Source organism: Callospermophilus lateralis, chromosome 4 (assembly GCF_048772815.1).
Source record: "Callospermophilus lateralis isolate mCalLat2 chromosome 4, mCalLat2.hap1, whole genome shotgun sequence".
NCBI lineage: Eukaryota > Metazoa > Chordata > Mammalia > Rodentia > Sciuridae > Callospermophilus > Callospermophilus lateralis.
Genome location: NC_135308.1, coordinates 163455614 through 163477583, shown reverse-complemented (window position 1 = coordinate 163477583; position 21970 = coordinate 163455614). Strand labels below are relative to the sequence as shown.

Sequence of the window (21970 nt, the reverse complement as noted above, 5' to 3'; positions counted from 1 at the left end):
GGAAGGGATGTCAGGGCTGCCCCGCCTGGCAGCTTGGACAGGTCAGACGTTCAAAGCTGGGCATCAGCTGGCCTGGACCTGGGCTCTGGGGTCAGCCCATCACTGGGCTGGGCAGCAGGCCTGGCAGCCTGAGCTTGCTCGAAGGCCCCCTGACACCCGGAGGGCGGGCCTGGCTCTGGAGTCACCCTCATAATTCAAAGATGGATGTTTCAATGCAAGTGCTGCCGTCTTTCTGGAGGGCTTGAAGCCCTCTGCAGACAACTATGTTCTAAAAGGTCCTCATCATGCACTCTCTGCCAATGGCAGGCAGGGAGACCAGCGGTCAGAAACGCCACGCTTTTACGCGGCGGGAAGGGTGATGCTCTGAGCGTCCAGGAAGCTGGAGCCAGAGGGAAGCCAGCTGTTGTGCAAAGCACTTGTTTTCTTTGGAGGGGGGTGTTTGTTTTTGTTAAAAGCACCTGTGAGCACCTGAAATCCTTCTCTGTCTGGTTTAACTGACCGGGCACTGAGCCTTTAAACCCAAGTGGGCCATCATCATTAATGGGGCACCAGCTCTTCCCCTCGCCCTTGGCCCTCCTGTGGCTGAGGAGGCAGTAGCCCAGGCAGCCACACGAGGGCAGCACCACAGAGCCCAGACCAGTACTGGGCTACCCTCCCCTCAGCGCTCCGCCCCAGCTGAGGAGAGGTTTCCAGGCCGTACCTTTGCAGTTATTGTCCTCTGTGAGCTCATAGCCAGTCCCGCAGCTGCTGTCCCGCTGACAGCGGAAAGAGCCCACGGTATTGATGCAGGATTCTCCCAGACGGCAGCTGTGGCTGCCTGTGATGCACTCATTGACATCTAGGAGAGATTCAGGGACATGAAGCAACCAGTAAGAACTTTGGATCCCTGCACTTCATCAGAGGAAAGTTCTAGAAGCCGGGGTGGAACTGGCTTCCTGCATCTATCAAATTGTCCAAACTGAGCTGGGTCCTCCCATGAGCGCATCCCGCTGTGCCTGGGGGTGCTGCCCTGACCAGCCCTCACCAAATCCAGCCCAAGGATTCGCTGCCTTCCGACTGGCAGACCCAGGGCTCTGAGTAAGTGCTGGGCCCTGGACTGGAGTCCGGCGGTCTCCATGAACCCCATGAAGGGGCAGCATCTCCCCATCTCCTAGCTGGGGAAAGGCCAAGGGAGGCTGAGGGACATGCCCAAGGCCCTCAGCAGGTCCCAGATCCAGAGCCAGGTTGGACCCCAAAGCTAGGCCCTTTCTCAGCCCCGGGGTTCATATTCTTCTGACGAGTGTCTTGCCAGGAACCACTGCCCTGCCTACTCGGGAGAGCCAGTCCAGGCTGTCTCCGCCCACCAAGGGGACCTGCTCAGACCTGGCACGGGCTCCAGGCAGAGCGGCGGAGTCTTACCTTCACAGGAGACACCGTCAGGCAGCAGCTGGTAGCCCACAAAGCAGGAGCAGACCACCTCGTCCCCGGTGTCGCGGCACTGCTGCTGGCAGGGCCCACCCCCTGCAATCAGAGCCGGCGTGAGCGGGGCCAGCCACATCCAGAGGTCTCTGGAGCCACCCGCGGCCCCAGGGAGACCCCCAGACACTGGCTCTGGTCACCACTGGGGTCTGACAAACCAGGCTGCCCACAGCTTGGCCTCTGTAGTTACGTGGAGCTGTGAGGGACAAGGCAGGGACGGGGTGCAGCTTGCTGCAGCCACAGACACTGAGGAAGCAGGCCTGTCCCCGCTCCAGCAGCTGTGGGCCTCTGTGCTGCAGGCTCCTGGCTTCCCCATGGATCCCGGTGCCACCTCTGCCCCCCCTCACTTCCTACAGGGCAGCCAGAGCGATGCTCAAGCCTCTGCCCAGGGCCTGCAGGGTCCTGCCTGCTGCCCTTCACGTGCTGGTCATCATGCTAAGCCACTCTCAGCTGCTGCAAACGGGCTGTCCCCTCCCCCAGGAAGACCCTCCCCTCAGGCAGGCTTCCTGGGGCTTTCTGTCCCTCCCTCTCCTCCCCTCTCAGCCTCAGTGCTGCCTGTCACTGCACCCCGACCACATCGTCTTGTCATTAAACTGGCTCCCCAGTTAACACCTGACCACAGGGCCAGCTGCTGGGTGACCATGGGCAGCAGACCTGCCAGTCTGGACATGCCCGGATGCTCACGAAAGAGCAAGAGTGTGACTGGGGGAAACAACCACCAAGACCCCTGGGTTTTAAATATACCCACACTTCTCTGTGAGACAAGTTAATATGTCTCTCAGCACAAGGCTGGGGCTCAGGTCGGGAAGGCAAGAAGCGCTCGGCCCCTCCCCGAGGTCTCCCGGCCACTTGGACGCCAGCGGTCACCCTCTGAAGCCTGTGAGCTTGGGAATGTCCAGCACACACTGCAGAGAGGGGGCTTTTCACACTAGTCGCTGTGGCCCCTGCCCCACCAGCCCCACCAGGCCAGCTCTGGAGAGTCTAGGGAAGCAGGAGGGCAAGCCCAGGGGCCTGGGTTCAAGTCTCCAGGGAATGGCCGTGGAGATCCGGGGCCTTACCTCGGCAGCGGTCATTCAGGTAGGGGTCTTCCTGTTCCTCCTCCACCTCAGAGACCTTAGCTGAGGGGAAACAGAGACCAAGAGAGATTACCCAGAGTCCACCTCACCTGAGAAGGGACTTCCCATCAATGTCAAGCAGGACACCCACTCAGTCCTCCTGAAAGCAGAATTTTCCTCATGAAGGTAGCTCACCTTCTCCAGGGTCTGAGAAACAGAAGGGCCCAGCACGAGGGAGGCCATCGCTAACTCCAGGCCCACGGCCTCCCTATAAGACCCCCAAGGCCCATGGCAGAGCACGTGGCCAGCGCCTGAACCGCCCTGCGGGCCCCAGCAGACCTTCGCTGCCTCCAGCTGACTCCCCCCCAGTTCTGCTGCAGACCACAGCGGCCTGCACACCCACGGGGCCTGGGCGGGGTGTGTGCCTGGGGAGCACACAGTAGGCCCACCATAAACACCAGCTTCAGGAAGGCCACCGTGGAGCCCCCTCAGAGGAGGTGCCACTGGAGAGAAGTCTGGGGCAGGGATCAAAGTGGATCCAAGACAGGAGAGGAAAACACCTGGAGCCACAGAGACTCCCAGAGAGGCCAACGCCGGAGACAGGAATCAAGAAACCTCCCAGACACGGAGGAGCTCTGCCCAGGATGAGGGCTGGGCTTGTTTACTGTAAAATGTCATCTCTGACTTCAAAAGCCCAGGAGGGAGCAGGAATGTGGTCCCGATTCCACATCAGAAGTCAGCTCAACAGTGACTGCAGCAGCCTGGCCTTGAAAAACTAAAATCCAATGTGATTTGCAAGGCAGAGCCACGGGTCACAGAGCCAGAGGGCGAATGGCCTGACTGAGAGACCTGGGGGTGCTGCCCTTTTATTTTTGTTTGTTTGGGGTACTGGGGACTGAATCCAGGGTGCTCTGCACCACACTGAGTTACATGCTGGCCCTTATTTTATTTTATTTTTTAAATTTTTGGACCGGGTCTCACTAAGCTGCTGAGGGTCTCACAAAGTTGCTTAGACTGGCCTCAAACTTGCAATCCTCCTGCTCAGCCTCTCAAGTCTCTGGGATGACAGGTGTGCGCCACCATGCCCCCCTGGCAGAGTGCTTCCCCCTTCACCCCTTCCTGTACCTTCCCCTTTCTCAACAGAAAGGGGCAGAGCCCAGAGAGGGCTGGGAACAAAGACCCAGCAGGAGTGGGCAGGGCAGATAGGGCGCCTCTCCAGGATGCTCCCTCTGGCACTGGAGGCCACCGGGCAAGCAGGAGAGGTGGCCAGACACCAGGAAGTCTCCTACAGGGTGGAGCCAAACCACAAGGCTCAGGACAAACAGAGGGGAGGGAGGGCAGGGCTGGTGCACCCAGCTGGAGCCTCCGGAAGCTGCCTCTGGAAGCGCCCCTTGCTGAGGAAGCATCTGTCCTTTGAAAGAGGCACCTCCAGCCTCTGGCCACACACCCTGGGCTCCAGAGGGAGAGGGGGCTCCCACCAGCTCTGTGTGCTGGCCGTGTGACCCTGAGCACCAGCTGCACATCCCAGAAACAGAGGGGGGCAGCTAGAGCTGTAGGCGGGGTGGAACCCTGAGGGGGCACGTGATCCACTCTCCACCTTCCAGCACCTTCCGCAAGTCCATTCCCACATGCCCTCGGCACCCGTCAGCGACGCTGGAATCCACAGATGCTCAAGTCCCTTACATGACACGGTGCAGGATCTGCTCGTGACCTACATGTACCCTCCGTATGCTCAATTACTTTTTTTTGTTTGTTCGTTTTTGTTCCTGGGATTGAACCCAAGGGCACTTCCCCACTGATATATGTATATACATATACACATAGATGCTAAGTGAAATATGCCAATGCCAAAATCCAAAGGCTAAATATATAGGTGATTTAGAGACAGGGGTCTTACTAAATTGCTCAGGGCCTTGCTAAATTGCTGAGGCTGGCTTTGAACTTGCAATCCTCCTGCCCCAGCCTCCTGAGCTGCTGGGATTACAGGCGTGCACTACCATACCTACCTTACTTTTGACACCTAGAACAACACAAATTCTTTTCTTTCTTTTTTATTTTGTACAAGCACTTGCTTTATTGTAACTTCAATGTAGAAGAGTGGGGAAAATACTCTTTTTAATAAGTGGTAGTAAGTCAATGCTTAACTCTTTAAAAATTGTGACTTCACCCCATTTTATACCTGAGAAATCATAAACGCAGTGTGGGTTGTTGGTTTATTTTTACTCTTATTATTATTTTATATACATACACACAATGAAATATTTTCTGTTTGTTCTTTTTACGCACACATGACACAGAGTGTTTTTTTGACATATTATATATCCATGGAGTATAACTTCCCATTCTTGTTGTACATGAAGTGGAGTTAGTTAACTGGTCGGAAATTCATATATGAACATAGGAAAGTCATGACCTGTTCAATCTACTACCTTTCCTATTTCCACCCCTCTCCCTTCCCATTTGTCTAATCCAGTGAACTTCTATTCTTCCCTCCCGCACTTGTTGTGGGTTAGCATCCACATATCAGACAGAATATTTAGCCTTTGGTTTGCGGGGACTGGCTTATTTCAATTAGCATGGTAGTCTCCAGTTCCATCCACTTATGAGCAAATGCCATAATTTCATTTTTCTTTATGGCTGAGAAATATTCCATAGTGTATATATACCACATTTTCTTTATCCATTCATCTGTTGAGGGTCACCTAGTGGGTTCCATTGCTTGGCTATTGTGAACTGAGCTGCTGCAAACATTGCTGTGGCTGTGAGCATACAACACAGATAAGTACACAGCTGTTAGGCTACATTATTTAGGGAATAACATGGGGAAGAGTCTGCACATGCTCAGTGCAGATGCAATTTTTTTTCTCCCATATTTTTGATTTGTGGTTGGTTGAATCCATGAATGTCACAACTATGGACAGAGAGGGCCAACCTTGCTTATGTACACACACACACCCCAGAGAACCTTGACTAGTGCACCGCCCAAGAGGGAAGAGGGGGATTACCTGTGTCTTGGAGGTCCCCTACATCCCCAGGGGTGAAGTCCGCCGTCTCCTGTCCCTTGACACAGCATGCCCGGAACACCAGCCCACACTGGTAGCCGATCATGAGGCTGGGCTCGCAGCTCTGGCCCCGGGCCTGGGCCACCCGCCCCAGCACACAGCAGTGGCAGCATCTCTGAAAATAGCAAAACTCAGACAGGCCCACACAGGGTCCCACAGGGACCCAGGGGACGCCTCTTGGATTCCCCTGGTCTTCAGCATGAACAGCGGGTGGGGGGGCACATCTGACTTAGCCACTAGGTGTTTCCCCGAAATTCCACGGTACACAGCGAAGCCACCCAGCTCTCCTGATCAGCTTTGGAAGGGGACCTGCAGTGCCTGGCCCCGAGCACAAGTCCTGCCTCCCCTTCCAACCTGCTAAGGACTGCCCTCACACCCTGCCCTGCAGAGCCACCCCACCCCCCACCCCTCCAGGGAGAGGGAGCCCCACAAAGCCCTGGATGCTGGTTGTTTGTGTGGTCTAAGATGTCTCCACTGCCCCTGGAAGGAACGCATGTCCACCTCCAGGCTCCCGGGGGTCCAGGCTGTGCTTTGAAAGCACAAGAACCTTAAGGCACCAGCAAAGCAGGGGACAGGGTTACGGCCTGCAGGTGGCACCAGTGGAGCCCAGCCCTGCGAGGAGGCAGCCATGGACACCCAGGTCCTGCTGCCAGGACCTTGACCAGGCCACCCGCCTCCCCCAGCTCCCTCACCGCAGCGCCTCCTCCAGCCAACGCCCTCAGGGGCCTGGGGATCCCTGCCCCAGGGTCTCCCTCTATGGCCCATCTGTGTGCAGGACCCCCAGGAAGGAGCCCATGTGACAACTCTAGAATCCAGACATGGGCCAGATTCCTGCTCCAGGAATCCCCCCTTGCCTCCTGGTGGGAAGGGGAGGGCCCAGGGACTCCACTCTTTGGTACTTTCTCAGCCTCCAAACCTGGCCTCCTCCTGCCCGGCTTATTTTCCCTCCCTCAGCAGAGGTAAGGGAGAGGCCGAGTGGCTCTGTGGGTCTTCCCACATCACTAGGTGGCCCTCAGTGACCTGGTCTGGAGGTGGGGTCCCAGCAGCACTCGGGGAAAGGGATTCTGCCAGTGATTCACACTTCACCTTCAGGGTGGGAGTCCGTCTGGTCCCCTGACAGGGCTGCTGAGAGGCCACTTTGGAGTGGGGGCCTCTCTGAACTTCAGTTTTTTCCTCCAGGGTGGTCATAAAAGTCATGTATTATCAGAGGTCCTTATAAGGGTCCATTCTGAGCTCTAAGCCCAACTAGCCCGAGGCACACAGAAGCCCGAGGACCTCCTGGACATTGTCAGGGGGCTCACAAGGAACTGAGCAGAGAACTCGGGGCCCTGGACGGCCTGACCTTGCACTGTGTCTGAGGCCTGGGCAGGGTGTGCCAGGTCCTCCCCGTGTTCCTAGGGGGGGCCGCACCTCAGCCTCTCACCCTTTAGCCAGCTTGGAGGTTGGTAGGTGAGCTCTACCCACCACCCGTGTGGGAGGGGGCACTTGAGTGGCCTTGCCCTTCCTGGCCCAGGCAGCCAGGGGGTGGGCCGGGGAGTGGTGTGATGGATAGTGCTGCTCATGGGGGCCCTGGCCTGTGGCCGTCAGGGGTGGCGGTGGCCCCATGTGGTCCCCAGGTCCTCACCTTCATGAACATGGCCTCGAGGCTGGCGTTGTCACCACGCGGCGGGACACAGGCGCCCTGGTCGCTGGCCAGGTTGATGCCCGCGGCACAGTGCAGCTCCTCCAGCTGGCTGTAGCAGCACTGCTCCTGGACCATCCTGGGGGCAGAGGGCAGGGCTGCACGGGTCTGCAGTGGCCCACGGCCAGCTGCAGGGCTCTGTCCTCCGCGGCTTCCCCTCCCCCGGCTCCCAGGACAGACACACAGCCCTCGGCATACAGAAGGTGCCCAGTAAGTGTGTAGTTAGAAAGACCGCAGGGTGGTATATGGGCTGCGTCGGGACCCCGAGTTGTGACCCAGAGGGAAGAGTCCGCTCTGAGCCTCGCCTCTCCCACAGAACGTCCCCATATTTAAGACACAGCCCCGGGGCTGCCGATGCCGGCCCACCTCGTCCTGCGCCACACTGAGTTCTCAGCACTCACGCCCACCGTCCAGGCTCACAGGGACAAGCCAGAGAGCTAAAGGCTGCAACGGTGGCTCCCGGTGTGGCCCCCAGCTCTGCCACGCCTCTCAGGTATGGAGGGCTCAGGGAGGGAGGAGGACGTGACCTGCCAGGGTCAGTTCCTCAGACAGCCAGGGGACCAGAGAGCTGGGACCAGAGAGCTGGCCCACAGGCAGCAAGCAGGAGGTGTGTGTGCACGGGCGACTCCCGTCCAGACCCGAAATGACCCCAGCTCCAGCCACAGTCAGCAAGGGCAGTAGAATCACCCACTGCGTCTGGCAGAGAGGGCGGGGCTCACAGCCTCCCCGTGCAGCCATCCAGGTGGCCTCTGCCCCAGACACAGGCCCCACCTTCCCGTCCCCCCCACCACCCTGGAGGAACCGAAATCTACACCAGCCTTCCCCCCGGCTCATGACTCCCCTGGCTTCAGAGTGGATCTGTCTACACTGAGCAGTTACACACCGTGCCCAGGCTCACAGTGGGTGAGCAAATGACAGGCACTTCACTAAACTGCTGGCGCTGTCCTGGCCCTTACCAGATCCACACATGCCACACATTCATTCAAAACCTTTTTGCTAAACAGAGAGTCACAAATGTTGGCAGCAGAGTGGAGAGGCGAGCCCTCACGCTCTGCTCTCGGCAATGGAAATGGGGCAGCCATTTGGGAAACAGCATGCGGTTCCTCAAAAAATCAACAATAGAATCAGGACCCAGCGCCCCTGCTCCTAGGTGTGTGCCCGGGAGAATCCAGAGCAGGGTCTGAAAGAGAGGCCTGCCCACAGTGCCCTCGACAGGCCGGCCATCTGGTCTGCATTCAGCCTTGAGAAGAAGGAAACCTTGATGCCACACCAAGGAACACGAACAGCCACAGCGGGACAAGGCCCTTGTGACCCCACCAACACGAGTCCTGGAGAGGCTGAGTTCACGACAGAAAACAGAGGGGGTCGCGGGGGCTGGGGCAGAGGAGCAGGAAGGACAGTGAGCACTTAATGGGGTCAGAGTTCCGCCTCTGCTGGACGAAGAGCCCAGGAGGCAGGTGCTGGCGCGCTGGCTGGCCATCATGGGTGGCTAACTGCCACGGGAGCGCACACCCAGACACCAGGAGAGTGCCTCTCGGGTCGCGTGCTTTTTACCACTGTTTAAAACAACTGGCTGCAGCCCCTCTGGCCTGCTGGTCGGGGGTGCAGGCTCCAGGTACTTGAAAGCCTTGGCCTGGGCGGGTCAGTTCCTCTCCAGCCTGGGGAGGGGGGCGACAGCGGGTGCTAGACCCTGTCCTGAGGGGAAGGAGCCAGGGCGGCCATCTGGAGGGCTGGCTGCAAGTCCTGCTCTCCTCTGGCTGCGTCCTGGACAAGCAGTCCAGCCTCAGGAAGGCTTTCCTCGCCTGCAGGGTCAGGCAATGCCACCTCCCTCAGCCAGCCATGTCACAGTGGCCCTTGAGCCCTGGGGCACAGTAGTGGCCTGGAGGTTAAAGCCTCACCCAACGTCACGGCCGCCTTTGTCCGACTGGCCCTGGCATTTGAGTGGCTGGCAAAGGCCATGTCAAGAGTCAGCCCAGAGCACCTGGCTGCCGTCCCCACCCACCTTCACTTCCTGGGTGGGTGACCTTGGGCTGATGGTGGTCCTCGCGCACGTTGAAGGCAATGGGTCTTGGCTGAGGGCACCGGGAGGGGAGCACAGAGCTGCCCAGCCGCAGCCCCCTCTTCCGGGACTGCTAAGGGAACCGGTTTGCAAACCAAAGAACCAGAGTTTCTAGGTGCCATTCTGGGGACAGTCATGAAGCTGGTCACTCTACCCTGTCCTGGCAGAGCCTCTGTCACCTGCCCCAAACGCTCTCCCTGGCTAGACTTGCCAAGCACGTCCTGGTCCTGGGGTGCAGGGGCGGGTTGTTTGTTTTGTGACTAAGGGTTAAACCCAGGGGCACTTAACCACTGAGCCACATCCCCAGCCCGAGATAGGCCCTCACTAAGTTGCTGAGGCTGGCTTTGCATTGTGATCCTCCTGTCTCAGCTGCCCGAGTGGCTGGGGTGACAGGCTGCATCTCTGCACTCGGCCCATGGTGGGTTTGTAAGGGGCCTGTCCACCCTAACTGGCCCCACATAGGAGGACCCAGGGCCTCCCTCCACCTCACCTTCCTGCCAACCCACCAGCCTCTCCTGCCACCTGCATGCAGGTGGGCGTTCCTTTCTGTGCACTCCAGCTCCTGACCAGGCTCCCAGAGGCCCCCTTGGATCTCCTCTTAGATGTCCAAGGGCACCCTAGACACATGTGCACCCTAAACAAATGTGCCCGTCCCAGCACCCCAGCTGCCTCTCCAGTGCCCCTTCTCACCCAAACTGCCTGCCCAGCCCCTCATAGCCAGGCCCTGGAGCGGAGCCCAAGGCCACCTCTGCATCCCAGTCCACTCAGTAAGGACAACCTGGTGGCCTGCCTCCAAGTCACGCCCACAGCCAGCAGAGTCTCTCCACTCTCTCTGGGTTCTCACCCAGCTCCAAATCACCAGCATCTCCCGGGATTGTCAAAACAGTTAATTAGGGCCTAGGCTTCCATCTTCCTCCCTCTCCCCCCTCCTTCCAGGCAGGGTCCCTTTTAAAGGCAAGTTCAGACAGATAAGCGCCCACTTATCCCTGCTCAGAACCTTCCACCAGCTCTCAGCCCACTTCAGTCAGCCTCTGCAATGGCCACCAGGCCTGGGACAACCACCCTGCAGCACCCTGGCCAGCCTGGATTCCTCCTGAGCTCATGTCCTTCCGCCCAGTCCAGCCACCACTCACTCTGTGCAGCCCCCTGGCCCCCAGCTGCTGCCTGGTCAGCCTGCACTGCAGCTCCTTTGAGCCCCTGTACCGACTGTTCCCCAGCCTGGATGCCCTTCCCCACACTCCACTCCGGGGCTGGCTCAGATGGCCTGAGCAGAAGACCCGACTCCCTCCCCGGGATCTCCTTCCCCACATGGCACACACGACCCTCCTACAAACCCAACGTGCGTTTACCATCCTAAGGTTAGTTGTGGCATGTTCTAGAAGGCAGCTCCTGAGGCCTGGCCTCCTCGTTCCCTGACCTCCCCCCCCCCCCCCGCTCAGACAGAACGCTGCCCCCATGACCCTGGTGAAGCACACAGGCTGTTGGAGACGTTGGCTCAGAGATAGCTGTGGGTGTGGGCTCCTCGTGGGCCACGTTCCTCCAAGAGGGTGAAGGACTCATGGGTGAAGTCCAGCCCAAGGTTTTAGGGGGATCTGGATTGGGATCTAAGGAATGTTGGGCCTGATGAGGGCCCAGTGTAAAATGACCAGTGAATGGAGGAAACCTCAGAGCCAGCATCACCCGCCCACCCCGCACCCGGCACCCGGCACTGCTAGAGCTTCAGGTGGGCTGACCCCTGCCAGCCTCGATGAGCCCCTGCCCACCCAGGGGAGCTAACCCGGAGAATCCTGGTTGCCCCCACCCTCAACTCCTGCCCAGGAGGCCCAGCATGGGGCTCAGCCCCTCCTCCACCTGGGCTTCCAACAGCACCAGGGTCAACAAGGACTGATGGGCTAAAGGAATGAAAGTGGAGATTTACTGAAACTGTGAGTCCCACAGGTGCTCAGCCCCTGCCTGTGACTCCTGGGATGAGCCATCAGGCCTCAGTAAAGCAAAGGGCCAGTCATTGGCATTCGATGACATTGACTGGTGTCCTGGGTGCTCAATAACACATCCTGGGGACACTGTGATCTGGAAACCCACACAACCCCACCGGAATTTTCCACAGCCCTGAGTGAGGAGGAGACAGAGACACAGGCGGAGGGTCGACAGGAGCGGGGCAGCCCCACCTCCTGGGGAAAACTGTCTTCTCCGAGGTTAGGGATCAGGAAGCTCCTAGTGGGTGTGGAAGGTGCCCTGCTGGGATGAGGTCAAGAACAACGGCTGGCTCCTCTCTGCAAGGAGCCTGATGCCTGTCGAGCCCCTGTCCTCGGGCAGTGTCACAGAGCTGGCACTCCCACATGTGACTTGGTGCCACTGGTTTCAGGCATCATCTGCAATCATCTGACCAACCTGAAGGAGAAGTGCACTGGGGGAAACCGAGGATCCAGGCTGGCTCAGCTCTCACCTCCGGCCTTGTCCTTCCCAGGGTCAGGCTGCCTTGGGCCAGCACAGCCCGTAAGCAGAACCCTTGGCGCTGAACACCCACGACTACACAACCACCAGCAGCTGCGGTGCTAAGCACCCTGCCAGCCAAGCTCGCTCGCGGGCTCTGCACAGTGACGGGTGGCTTCCAGTCACTCCACCCCTCTGAGGCCCCTGCCCTCTCTTCCTTTGTTTGGCCTTTCATGCTTTTGACTTGTCAAGAGTCTCCTGGGTCAGGATCTACGTCACCGGTCACCACTGGCAGGCACAGCGCACTCAACGCCAGCACAAAGGCAAAGCTGCCCAGAAGGCAAAAGAGATGTCCCTGTGCATCCTCCTGTGACAGCCGTCCAACCAGCACGCATGGTGCCCAGGGCCAGGGCAGCGCAGAGTCAGACTAGAGGTAGAGAAAACTAAGGGGCAGCCAACCCCAGAAGCCTTCCTCCACCTCCCTGCCACGTGCTCCCAGGCCAGCAGGCATGGCTCGGAGCCCAGCTTCACAGTTTACCAGCTGTGCACACGGGGATGCCCGTTTCCTTGTCTATAACATGGATTAATAACAAGGTGACACAAGACGGTGTATGTCAAATGCACAGCGCGCAGTAGGTGCTCTGAAAAGCTTGCTATTCTTTTCATGATATGATCAACATGACCTATTCTCATCATTTATTCTAAATATATATTATCCCAAATTTTGAGGATGCTTGAGTCAATTTAGGGAGAGAAGACAGCCCAGATGCCAGCTGTGGAGTGTGGTGGACAACTGTCTGTGGGACTCCTGCTTAGGGCCTGGCCTCTGAGCCTTCAGGTGTCCACTGGAAAAGCACGTCCAGACCCACAATCTCACTGACCCCCAGAACAAAACGCTCTTTTCTTTGGAAGAAACAGACTCGCCCACAGCTGCCCAGATGGGACAGGCTGGGCTGCAAACCCCAACCTACTTGCTTCCAGCCCTGGGAAGGGATCAGATGTCCCCACATAGACAGGGGGGCCCAGAAAGGAGAGCAGGGTCCTATGTGAGGCCTTCGGGTGCAGAGGAAGGAGCTGGGGAGGGAGGGGACGCAGATGCATCCCAGCTGGCCTGCGGGTGAGTCCTGCCTGTCCTGGGGGTCCTTCCTCCCCCACTTCCCCCTAAAGAAACACTGTTAGGGTCAGAAGGTGGCCACGGGCAAACACACCTGCACTCCTTAGACTCCGAGGCGTAAGGCAGCGAGCAGTCTCGGTGCTGAGTGGCCATCCGATGTCCATCTGCACAGCAAGCCTCCATGGGGACGTCTGCGCCCACTGTGAGGGAGAGGACAGCAGGCGGGTGAATTGCCATGCATTGCTCACCCTCCAGGCGCACCAGCAGGACAGCTGCTTCCTTAGCCCTGACCAACATCTGGCCAGGGATGGAAGGGCAGCGGGCACAAACGGCACTTCCCTGAGTCACTCTGCAGACGAGGACCGAGAACTCCGTGACCCCAGGAAGCAGCCTGCTCCCCCCAATTCTGATGGGGTACAGCTCAGCACCCCTGCCCCAGCCACCCATCAGGGATGGGTCAGGGTCGCTGCCTGCATGATCTAGTGGGCCCTGCCCAGTCGTGCATGGGAAGCACCCCGGCACAACCAGCCTGAGTCCCTGCAGGGGGTGCGGAGAGGGGTCTCCAACGCAGGAAGAGGGGTCAGCAGCGAAATCATGCTGGCAACGGCCTCCACCCTCGTTTGCCACAAACCCTCTGTGAAGACAGAGCACAGCCACCTGGCTGAGCAGCCGGCCCTCAGCACCAGGCTGAGCTGGGCGCCCAGGTCCTCTGCCAGCCCAGGCTGTGGCCTCAGGGCACTCTGCTCAGAACCCTGGGCCCTCCCCTCCTGGGAAGAAGACCCTGCCATACCCCTGGGAGGTGCAGCTGGGTCTCAAGGTGCCACATCCTTCGCTCTCAACATAAGGGTCAGCAGGCCAAGAAGGACAAGTGCCCAAGGCCTCCACTGCCAGGCAGAGGCCACCTCCCAGCAGGACACTGCAGACAGGCTCAGGAAACACCAGGCTTCCTCACTATCAGCTTTCCAGGGCCCTGGGGAAAAGTGCCCGCAGGCTGGACGGCTGGAGCCTGCTGAGCCCTCCATTCTTCAAGGCCGGCTCTCGCCCACAGGAAGTGGCCCACAGGAAGTCTTGCTCTTGTGAGAAACCAAGACTTCCCTGACTATGCGCCCTCGGCCACCACAAGTCCTGGACTCCCTGTCCCCTCTCAGAGGGTCAGGAGGAGCATTCGGGATGGGCGTGGCCAGCGCACACAGGAGCTGAGGCCCAGCAGGGCCACTCCACGAGGCCAGGAGCAGGGTCCTCACACCCCTAAGACTGTTGCAGGGGTTGCCCTTCCCCCCAGGGCTTCTGGAAGACTGAGCAGCTCTCTGCAGTGAAAGAAGTCCCCACCCATCCCTGTAACCCCGGCTCCCCTGGGCTGGCCGGGTGGTCAAGGATGGAAGCCTGCCTCCGCGGCCCCACAGCCCACCCCCAAGCTGTCCCTCCATGGTCCCTGAGGGTGTGGTCTGGTGAACAGGGAGGACTCATGGCAGGCTGCTCTCATCAGTGGGCTGGAGTCACAGGCCTCAGAGCACCAGAGCCGAGGACGGTCACAAGGGAGGCCTGCCATCATGGGACCAGCCACTGGGCTCCTATTACTAGGCTCTCTCACTCCAGTTTATTGTTTAAAAACAGCATTCACAAAACACAGGACCTCACGAGTCGAGGAGAGCTGTGGTTCAAGCCCCACATGATGGTGACGTGCCCTGCAGGGGGCTGACGGCAAGACTGCCCTGCCCATGTGGCCATCACTCCCGGCACCTGGTCACCCCACACTCCAGCCCTCAGCCCCTGCCTGCAGCCTCAGCCCGCCTGACGCAGGGCCCGGGCTCCCGCCTGGCCACCCTGGCCCTCACACCACCAGCCTCTGACCTTCTGACTGTCAGCTTCACCAAGCCAGCCAGAGGTCCTGGGGTGCGGCCGTCTCTTGTTCCCCTACCCCTCGGCACAGAAGTGGGTGCATGGCAAACAGAGCCGAGCAGAAAGGGCCGAAGTTTGGAGCCAGATGGGCTGGGCCCCAGAGCCAGCTCTAGCACCTTCTGTGACCCCGCCAGGCTCCTGCACCTGAAGCCTCGGGTTTCTCAGTGCTAGAGTGGATTGCAAGAACTTGCTGGGTGGCCAAGGAGGCGGACAAACTTTATCAAGTTCCAAACACAGAGTAAGTTCCCCGTAACAGGAGCTCCATCACAGGTTACATGATTGACAGGGATTGACTCACTGTCACTCCTGAGAATGCGGGAGGCACAGCCGGTGTGAGTGTGGAACCCCATGGAAGAGCTGCAGCCCCCAGCCTCCCTTAGATGAAGCAAAGCAAAACCAAGTACATACAGATGCCTGTCCCCGCTCAGCAGGGCAGGAACTCAGCAGCCGGAGCTGCGGAAATGATTCCTGTCAGGGAGCCCCAGGAACAGGGCACCTCGTTCTCAGGACAATCATATGCCAAGCCCTTCAGTCCACCAGGAAACTCGGAATGTCCCTGGGATGCAGTTCCAATGTCCTGAGCAGCCCCAGGGCTGGAACTCAGGCACAGAGGGGCAATGTAGGGGCCCTGGCCTGGGGACAGGCCTGGGGATCAGCCTCTGCCACCCAGACCCTAGGGGCATGGGAATCAGCTCAGCCTCCTCAGAGAGACCAGGAAGAACCAAGAAGAGACCACTGCTGGGCTGGACAGCAATGACACAGAGTGGTGGACAGGACACAGGAGGGCATTCCTGTCCTTGTTATAACAAACAATCCCCGAACCGCAAGGCCCTGGCCCGTGAGCAGCCCTTCAGAGAAGGCCTGTTCTCTGCCTGCTCCCCTCCCCGGTCCCTGAAACTCATCTCGTGGTGTGTGGTCAGTCACACTGTTGAGAAGTAGCCCAGGGCTGGGGGCACTTCCGATTTTTGACTCCCAGGAAGGAGTAAAAAACTGTGGACACTGATTTAAATCTTTTCCCCTAAAGTCACAGAGCCCGGGGAGCGGAGGGGGTAGGGAGGAATGCTTTCTGTCCCCTGGTCCTCGAAAGCAGGCTTCCATGTACACACCCGCAGCTGTGAGTGGAAATCTTAGGGTGTCCAGTGGGGACCTGTGGCCTGCAGAGGCCTTCGGGACTCCGGGGAGCGGGACTGGCCTGGCTCGTGGCTCCTGGTCAAGGCTGAGGCATCTGCCTGGGACCTGCTGGGAGCTGGAGCCCAAGCTGAGAGGGGTCCGCAGGGAGAATGCGCCTCTGGAAGGACTGCCGCTGCTCTGGGGACAGGACAGCGGGGCAGTGGGCACTCTCAGGACAGAGAGGTCTGAGCTCCTCTCCCCCTTCTGGGCAGATTCCCACTGCGCCTGAACCTCGGCCACACCCTTCTGGGAAGCCGGTTTGCATGGCCACTGAAGGTCACTGGGTGCGCGGAAAGTCGTCTGGTCCTTCCTACTTCCCTCCTTCCCCTACACAGCCCACTGCTCTCTTCCACAATGCGTACCTGTGGGCACCCTGCAGCCAAACTGTCACCTCAGGGACTTCTCGGAACCCAAACTTCAAGCAGAATCGAGAACAGAGGCTGAAGGAAGTGACCAGTGACGTGGACTAGTGAGCACCGCCCCAAGCCAGTGTGTGGCCACCTCTGCCCAGCGCTCAGCGGGCACTGCACACTGAGTCCCTGGCACTCTCCGGCTCCGGGGCCTGGGCTCCAGCATCCGAAGCTCCTCTGTCCTGCAGTCCCTGAATCAAGGCCTCCTCACGGCCAGGGAGGGCATCCTTCTCCTCTCACTGTGGCCAGAGAGGGCATCTTTCTCCCTCGCCCAACACACACCTGGGGGCTCACAGAGTATTAATTACAAAGAACCATGGGGGTGGGGGTTGGGGGGGGGCAGGATCACCCTTAAAATGCAGAGGCTGCTTGGGCAGGACCCCCACCCCACAAGGCCTCTCCCTTGTCACCCAGGGCCTGGAGGGGTGGCCCCAGGGGACATCCCTGAACCAGCCATCACAGAGTGAAGGGCTGATTAGAATTTCAGGCTGAGCTACAGGCTATGGAACTGCCACTTCCTGGCCCTGGAGACAGCAGGGTTTTCCCTGGGAGTTCAGCACTGGCTGCCCCCAAGCCACAGGAGGACTGCTGGAGAAGCCCCTGGTCACGGCTCAAGATACCAACCACGGCAGTCTCTGCAGCAGGTCGGTCCTTAAAAGCTGTGTGTGTCTCAGCAAGACAAGGTCTGTTATTAGCCTGGGCTCCAAAGCCAGAGCCACCCACGTCTTCCCAGGCACTTCCATGAAGGGGCAGGGCCGGAGCTCTGAAGTACAAAAGCCAGTGCTGTCCCGACCCCACCCCAGATGCGTCTCCTCCAAGCCACATTCCACTTAGAAAGGCAAATTGCTGTTTTCAGGTTTGTCCCTTCTAGGCAAGCGAGCTTTCCTCCATTTTGAAAATCACTGTGGCCCAGGACAATGGCACCTAACAAGTCCCAAGAGGAGCCAGGTTCACAGTAAGACAGGGGCTGCCAGGGGCTGAGGAGGGGGAGGGGAAGATGAGAAAGCTCTGGAGATGGCAGGTGGTGACACTGCAGGACAATGTGAATTTACTTGTGCCATCTGAACTGGTTAGGAGGGTACATTTTATGTGATGCATATTTTACTACAATAAAAAGTACATTTAAGCTGGGTGCGGTGGTGCACGCCTGCAATCCCAGCAACTCCGGAGGCTAAAGCAGGAGGATTGCAAGTTCGAAGCCAGCCTCAGCAATTTAGGTAGACCCTGTCTCAAAATAAAAAATTAAAAGGGCTGGGTTGGGATGTAGCTCAGAGGTAAAGTGCCTGGGTTTAATCCCCAGTGCAAAAACAAACAAACAAAAAACACTTCCAAAAGTTAGTGTTTGTGAGCCACCTGCCCACAGGTGTTAGGAAAGGAGCCGGTGCTCTGCCCAGGAACTCAACGTTTTCAGCCATTGCTGTTCTAATCACTAATCTGAGCACTGGGAAGAGATGAATTTGGTCACTGTCTTTTTTTTTAATATTTATTTTTTGGTTGTAGTTGGATACAATACCTTTATTTTATCTATTTATTTTTATTTGGTGCTGAGGATCGACCCCTGGCACTTGCTAGGCCAGTGCTCTAACCCTGAGTCACAGCCCCAGCCCCTGGTCACTTCTTTTAAGATGTTCTTGCAGAACAGCCAGACAGGAGGCACAGGAGATGACATGGGACTCCAAACGGGAAAAGTTAAAATGCTCAGTAACTACGCAAACTGTGACCTTTTAAAAAGAATAAAGATGGTTTTAGAAATTCAACAAAATTTCAGGGGTTTGGGGCAAGGTCCAAACACATTCCCAGGGGCCTGCTGAGGTGGCCGCAGTGCTGCCCAGGCTCACTGACCTGGGTCACGTGGCTCCAAAAGCCAGCACCCTGAGCTTCATGGCCCCACCACAAAAGTCAGAGACTCTGAGGCACACAGAGGTACCTCTCCTCCCAGCCCTGCTCATTTATGCCACACGCCACACGGTGTCTTCAATGCGGGCCCAAGACTCACCGGCCCCTCCTGGAAAGCCACACCCCACCTGAAGTGCCTGGTGTCCAGGCGGACGGGGGACTCAGTTCCCAGGGGTCAGACACCATTTGCCACCTGCCACAGGTGGAATGGACCTGGGGGTAATGGGCCTCAGCCCAATGCCACACTCATGGGCACCAAGCCTCCCAGTGAGCCCAGCACCCGCCCAGCTCTGCACCAGTCCCAGGCCCACCTATCAGAGGCCAAAGATCAAGCAATCCCCCACAAAAGACCCCTGCGCCTGAGCAGACCTAGAGCATGTCAGGAGGGACCTGGAGCTCCGAGGCCAGCCCTGCTGCTCCTGTCCCCTGACCATCAACGACCATGATGGCTCCATGATCTATATTTCCAGGTTAAGTCCCACGCTGCATGCTTCCCAAGCCCACCCCGATCACCCTGTCTCTCAACTGCCAGGCAGGCTCACTGACCCACTGCCGCGCTCTGGGAACAATCTGGAATCTTCTCTCACTGATTAGCTCCTTTTTTGTCTGAGAAGAAACTCTCATCATCCACAGTTCCAAAGTAATCCCTGTCATCTGACCAGGTGGCGAGGCCCACAAGGAACACTCAGTGCAAGCCAAGAACAAGCCCTTGAAAATTTAGTTAACCCTGCACCCGACATTCCACAGACAGTGCAGGAGGTGAAACTGCCCAGTCTTTCCAGGCACTGTGACACACCCAGCAATCCAGAGGCTGAGGCAGGAGGATCCAAAGTGTGGGGCTAGCCTCAGCAACTTAACGAGATCCTCAGCAACTTAGCAAGAGTCTGTCTCAAAATAAAATATAACAAGGGGTAGGATGTAACTCAGTGGTAAAACTCCCCTAGGTTCAGTGCCCAGTACTAAGAATGAATGAATGAATGAATGAATGAATGAATAGAAGCAGAGCTCAGCCTCAACCTGGCTGCCCATCTCACTAACCCCGGGGGCCTGGTTCCTTCAGGCGCACAGTGGGGTGAGTGCGCGCAGTGTAGGGTGGGAAGGTGAACAGGACAATCCAGGGCAAGGGACTAGTCTGTATCCTGGCCAAGGAAGAGTCTTTGAAATCCAAAAGAAGCTGCCCTGGTGGGAACGGCACACTCCCCAGGGCTGACATGCTGCCAGGTGGCCTGCACCCGCCCACCGGCAGTGGCCTCCTGGAAAGCCACACCCCACCTGAAGTGCCTGGTGTCCAGGCGGACGGGGGCTCAGTTCCCAGGGGTCAGACACCATTTGCCCCTGGCACAGCAGTGAAACTCAACGGCTTCCAGGTGCGTCAGGCTTTCTAAAGATCATGGCACGGACTTGGATCGTGGGGATGACGATGCGGGCTCTCAGGCACAGAGAGGCTCATGGTTTAGAGGGACGGGGAGAGGCCCTTGACCTGAAGTGAGGACATGGCCACATGGTCTTTCCCAGACCATAGATGCTGGGCTGTCAGTCAGAGGGATTCGTTACCAGTCTCTGGGTGGAAGCTTCCAGAATGTCAGCCTGCTAGCTGTAAACATCTTAGGGGTTTGGGGCAATGTCCAAACACATTCCCGAGTGGCCTGTGAGCCACGGGATCTAGTGTCCTAAAGGCAGCTCAGCAGTGGCTAAGACTCAGGGCTCTGGAAAGGGAACGGGATTCTGCCACCTGTGTCCCGGTGCCTACTAGTTCACACATCCTGCGGGCACCATGCCCATCAACACTGGCACCTTGTCTGAAGCTGTGCAGAGCTGAGGGGACTCCCTGGGTTCAGGAACCCCGGGACCTTGGAATCCAGAAATACAAGAAAATGCCAGCGCAGGGCCCTGGGCAGCTGGCAGCCTCTGCATGCCTCACAGGACCCAGTGGGGACAGACCCAAGGCCACAGGCCTCCTTGGGAAGCAGCAGGGTGAGCTGGCGTCTGCTCTTAGGGCTCCAGGCCTCAGCTCCACCCAAGAGTTCCTGTGTCCTTGAAGCCTCACCTGCCATTCCTGAGCATGTCCCCAGCAGTCACAGAGACCACAAGGGTCTGAGGCAGAGAAGCAGGAGGATGCAGCAAGACAGAAGGGGCAGAAGGCTCAGCTGGAGAGGTGAGGGGAGTGACCTTCCCCCAGGCTCTCTCGGGCAGCCACTTCCTGTGCCACATGTCACATGGGCCATCCACACCTGGTCGCCTCTGTAGCATCCCACCCTGTCCAAGGGGGTCCTAGGCCTCCAGGACCCTTCTCCCCCAGGGCCTCTGCCTCTCTCGCCACCCACCTCGCATCTTCTGCATCTGCTGGCTGGATCCCGCACCCTGCTGGTCAGGCCACCCAGGGCCCTCCTCTCCCCTGGCCAGGGCATTCCTGCCACACCAGCCCCCTGCCCTTCCTCCAGTGCCCTCCTGGCTGCCCCCAGCCTGCAGGCTCACACAGGGCACATCTGTTTCCTGCCCTGCATGGTCTCTTTGTTCCCTGAACTTTCCAGCACTTAGCACAAATGATTAACCCTGTACTCAGCACCCGGAGGACAGGGACTCTTCCCGTCTACACTCTGCCCAGTGCCTGCTGAGCAGTCACTCAGTCACTGTGAATGGATAAATGAGCAAATGATCTCAAAGGACCCCAGCCAGTGGGGCATGGGAGGGGAAGAGACTCAGGACCTGGCCCAAGGCCACGCACAAGTGGGCTCCAAACCCTGCTCTGCGATAAAGGTCGGCCCAGGCTCACTGCAACTGCAGGACACCAGCTTCCCCTAAAGCTGGACTTCGGACCAGTCAGACTTGGGTTGGTGACACCACGGAGTGTCCTGGTTAGCAGGGTGACACTGCCTGGAGTCCTGGAGCCACTGTGTGCTGGGGACATGCTCCCTGCATCTCGGTGTCCTCCCCTGTATGATGGGAACAGTGAGGGGCAGCCAGGTGCCACAGGGCCCGGGGGGTGGTGAGACAGGCGCACTAGTCCCAGCGCTGTGAGGAGGGAGGTGGGTGGACGGAGCTCGGATGCGGCCTGACCCTACATGGCAGCACTGACTCCCAGGTCCAGAGAGATTTTTTTAAACCAGAATAAGAAGCAAGCCTTCAAATGTAGAAATCAAACCTTACAGTAGTCCATTTCTACTCCAGCAGGTGACATGACCAATCCAGAAGGAAAAGGAGGTTCAGGTGAATCTGAGTCACCTACTTCACAGGGTTGTTGAGAGTCATGCTAGTTACGAACAAAAGCCCCTCAGTTCCAACAATCGCCCAGAGCAGGGCACACTCTCAATCCATAGTGTTGGGAAGGGCCAGAGAGGGTACAGGACTGGGCCACTATCTCTGAGTCACTTTCAGAACTGGGACCAGCACATCCGACCAGTGATTGCTGAGCAGTCACTCAATCGTTGACTGTGAATGAATGAATGAGCAAATGATCTCAAGGAACCCCAGCTTCCAGGGTTGGCCCTGGTGTAGGACCCTCCCGATAACTTGCAGGCTTCCAGAGCCATCCTCCCAGCCCTGCCCACAGACTCAGTCAAGGTCTCCTCCTCCAGGAAGGCTTCCGGACTGCCAGAGGGCTTTCTGTCAACAGGGCTCCCAGGAGGGCAGGGTTTCTCTCCTTCCTGCCAAACCCCCAGACCTACAGCAGTATCCAGCCCCAGAGCTTTTCCAGAGGTTGAGAGAAGGGGTGGGTGGCTGCCTTTGCTGGGGT

The 21970-nt window shown here is 58.3% G+C and overlaps 1 protein-coding gene across 3 annotated transcripts in view; it reads right to left on the bottom strand.

Moving 5' to 3' along the window:
* Positions 1 to 21970, bottom strand: part of Fbln1 (fibulin 1) — a 69795-nt gene that overhangs the window by 45022 nt on the left and 2803 nt on the right. For 2 of the 3 annotated variants that reach the window (XM_076853383.2, XM_076853384.1), the window contains exons 2-7: positions 12957 to 13062; positions 7200 to 7335; positions 5519 to 5690; positions 2517 to 2576; positions 1399 to 1500; positions 701 to 838 (exon numbers count right to left, since the gene is read on the bottom strand). In XM_076853383.2, the coding sequence (XP_076709498.1) occupies positions 701 to 838; positions 1399 to 1500; positions 2517 to 2576; positions 5519 to 5690; positions 7200 to 7335; positions 12957 to 13062 (714 nt within the window). Of the gene's footprint in view, positions 1 to 700; positions 839 to 1398; positions 1501 to 2516; positions 2577 to 5518; positions 5691 to 7199; positions 7336 to 12956; positions 13063 to 16293; positions 16340 to 21970 lie in introns of those variants that run through there. The other variant, XM_076853385.2, reaches the window with a different exon arrangement.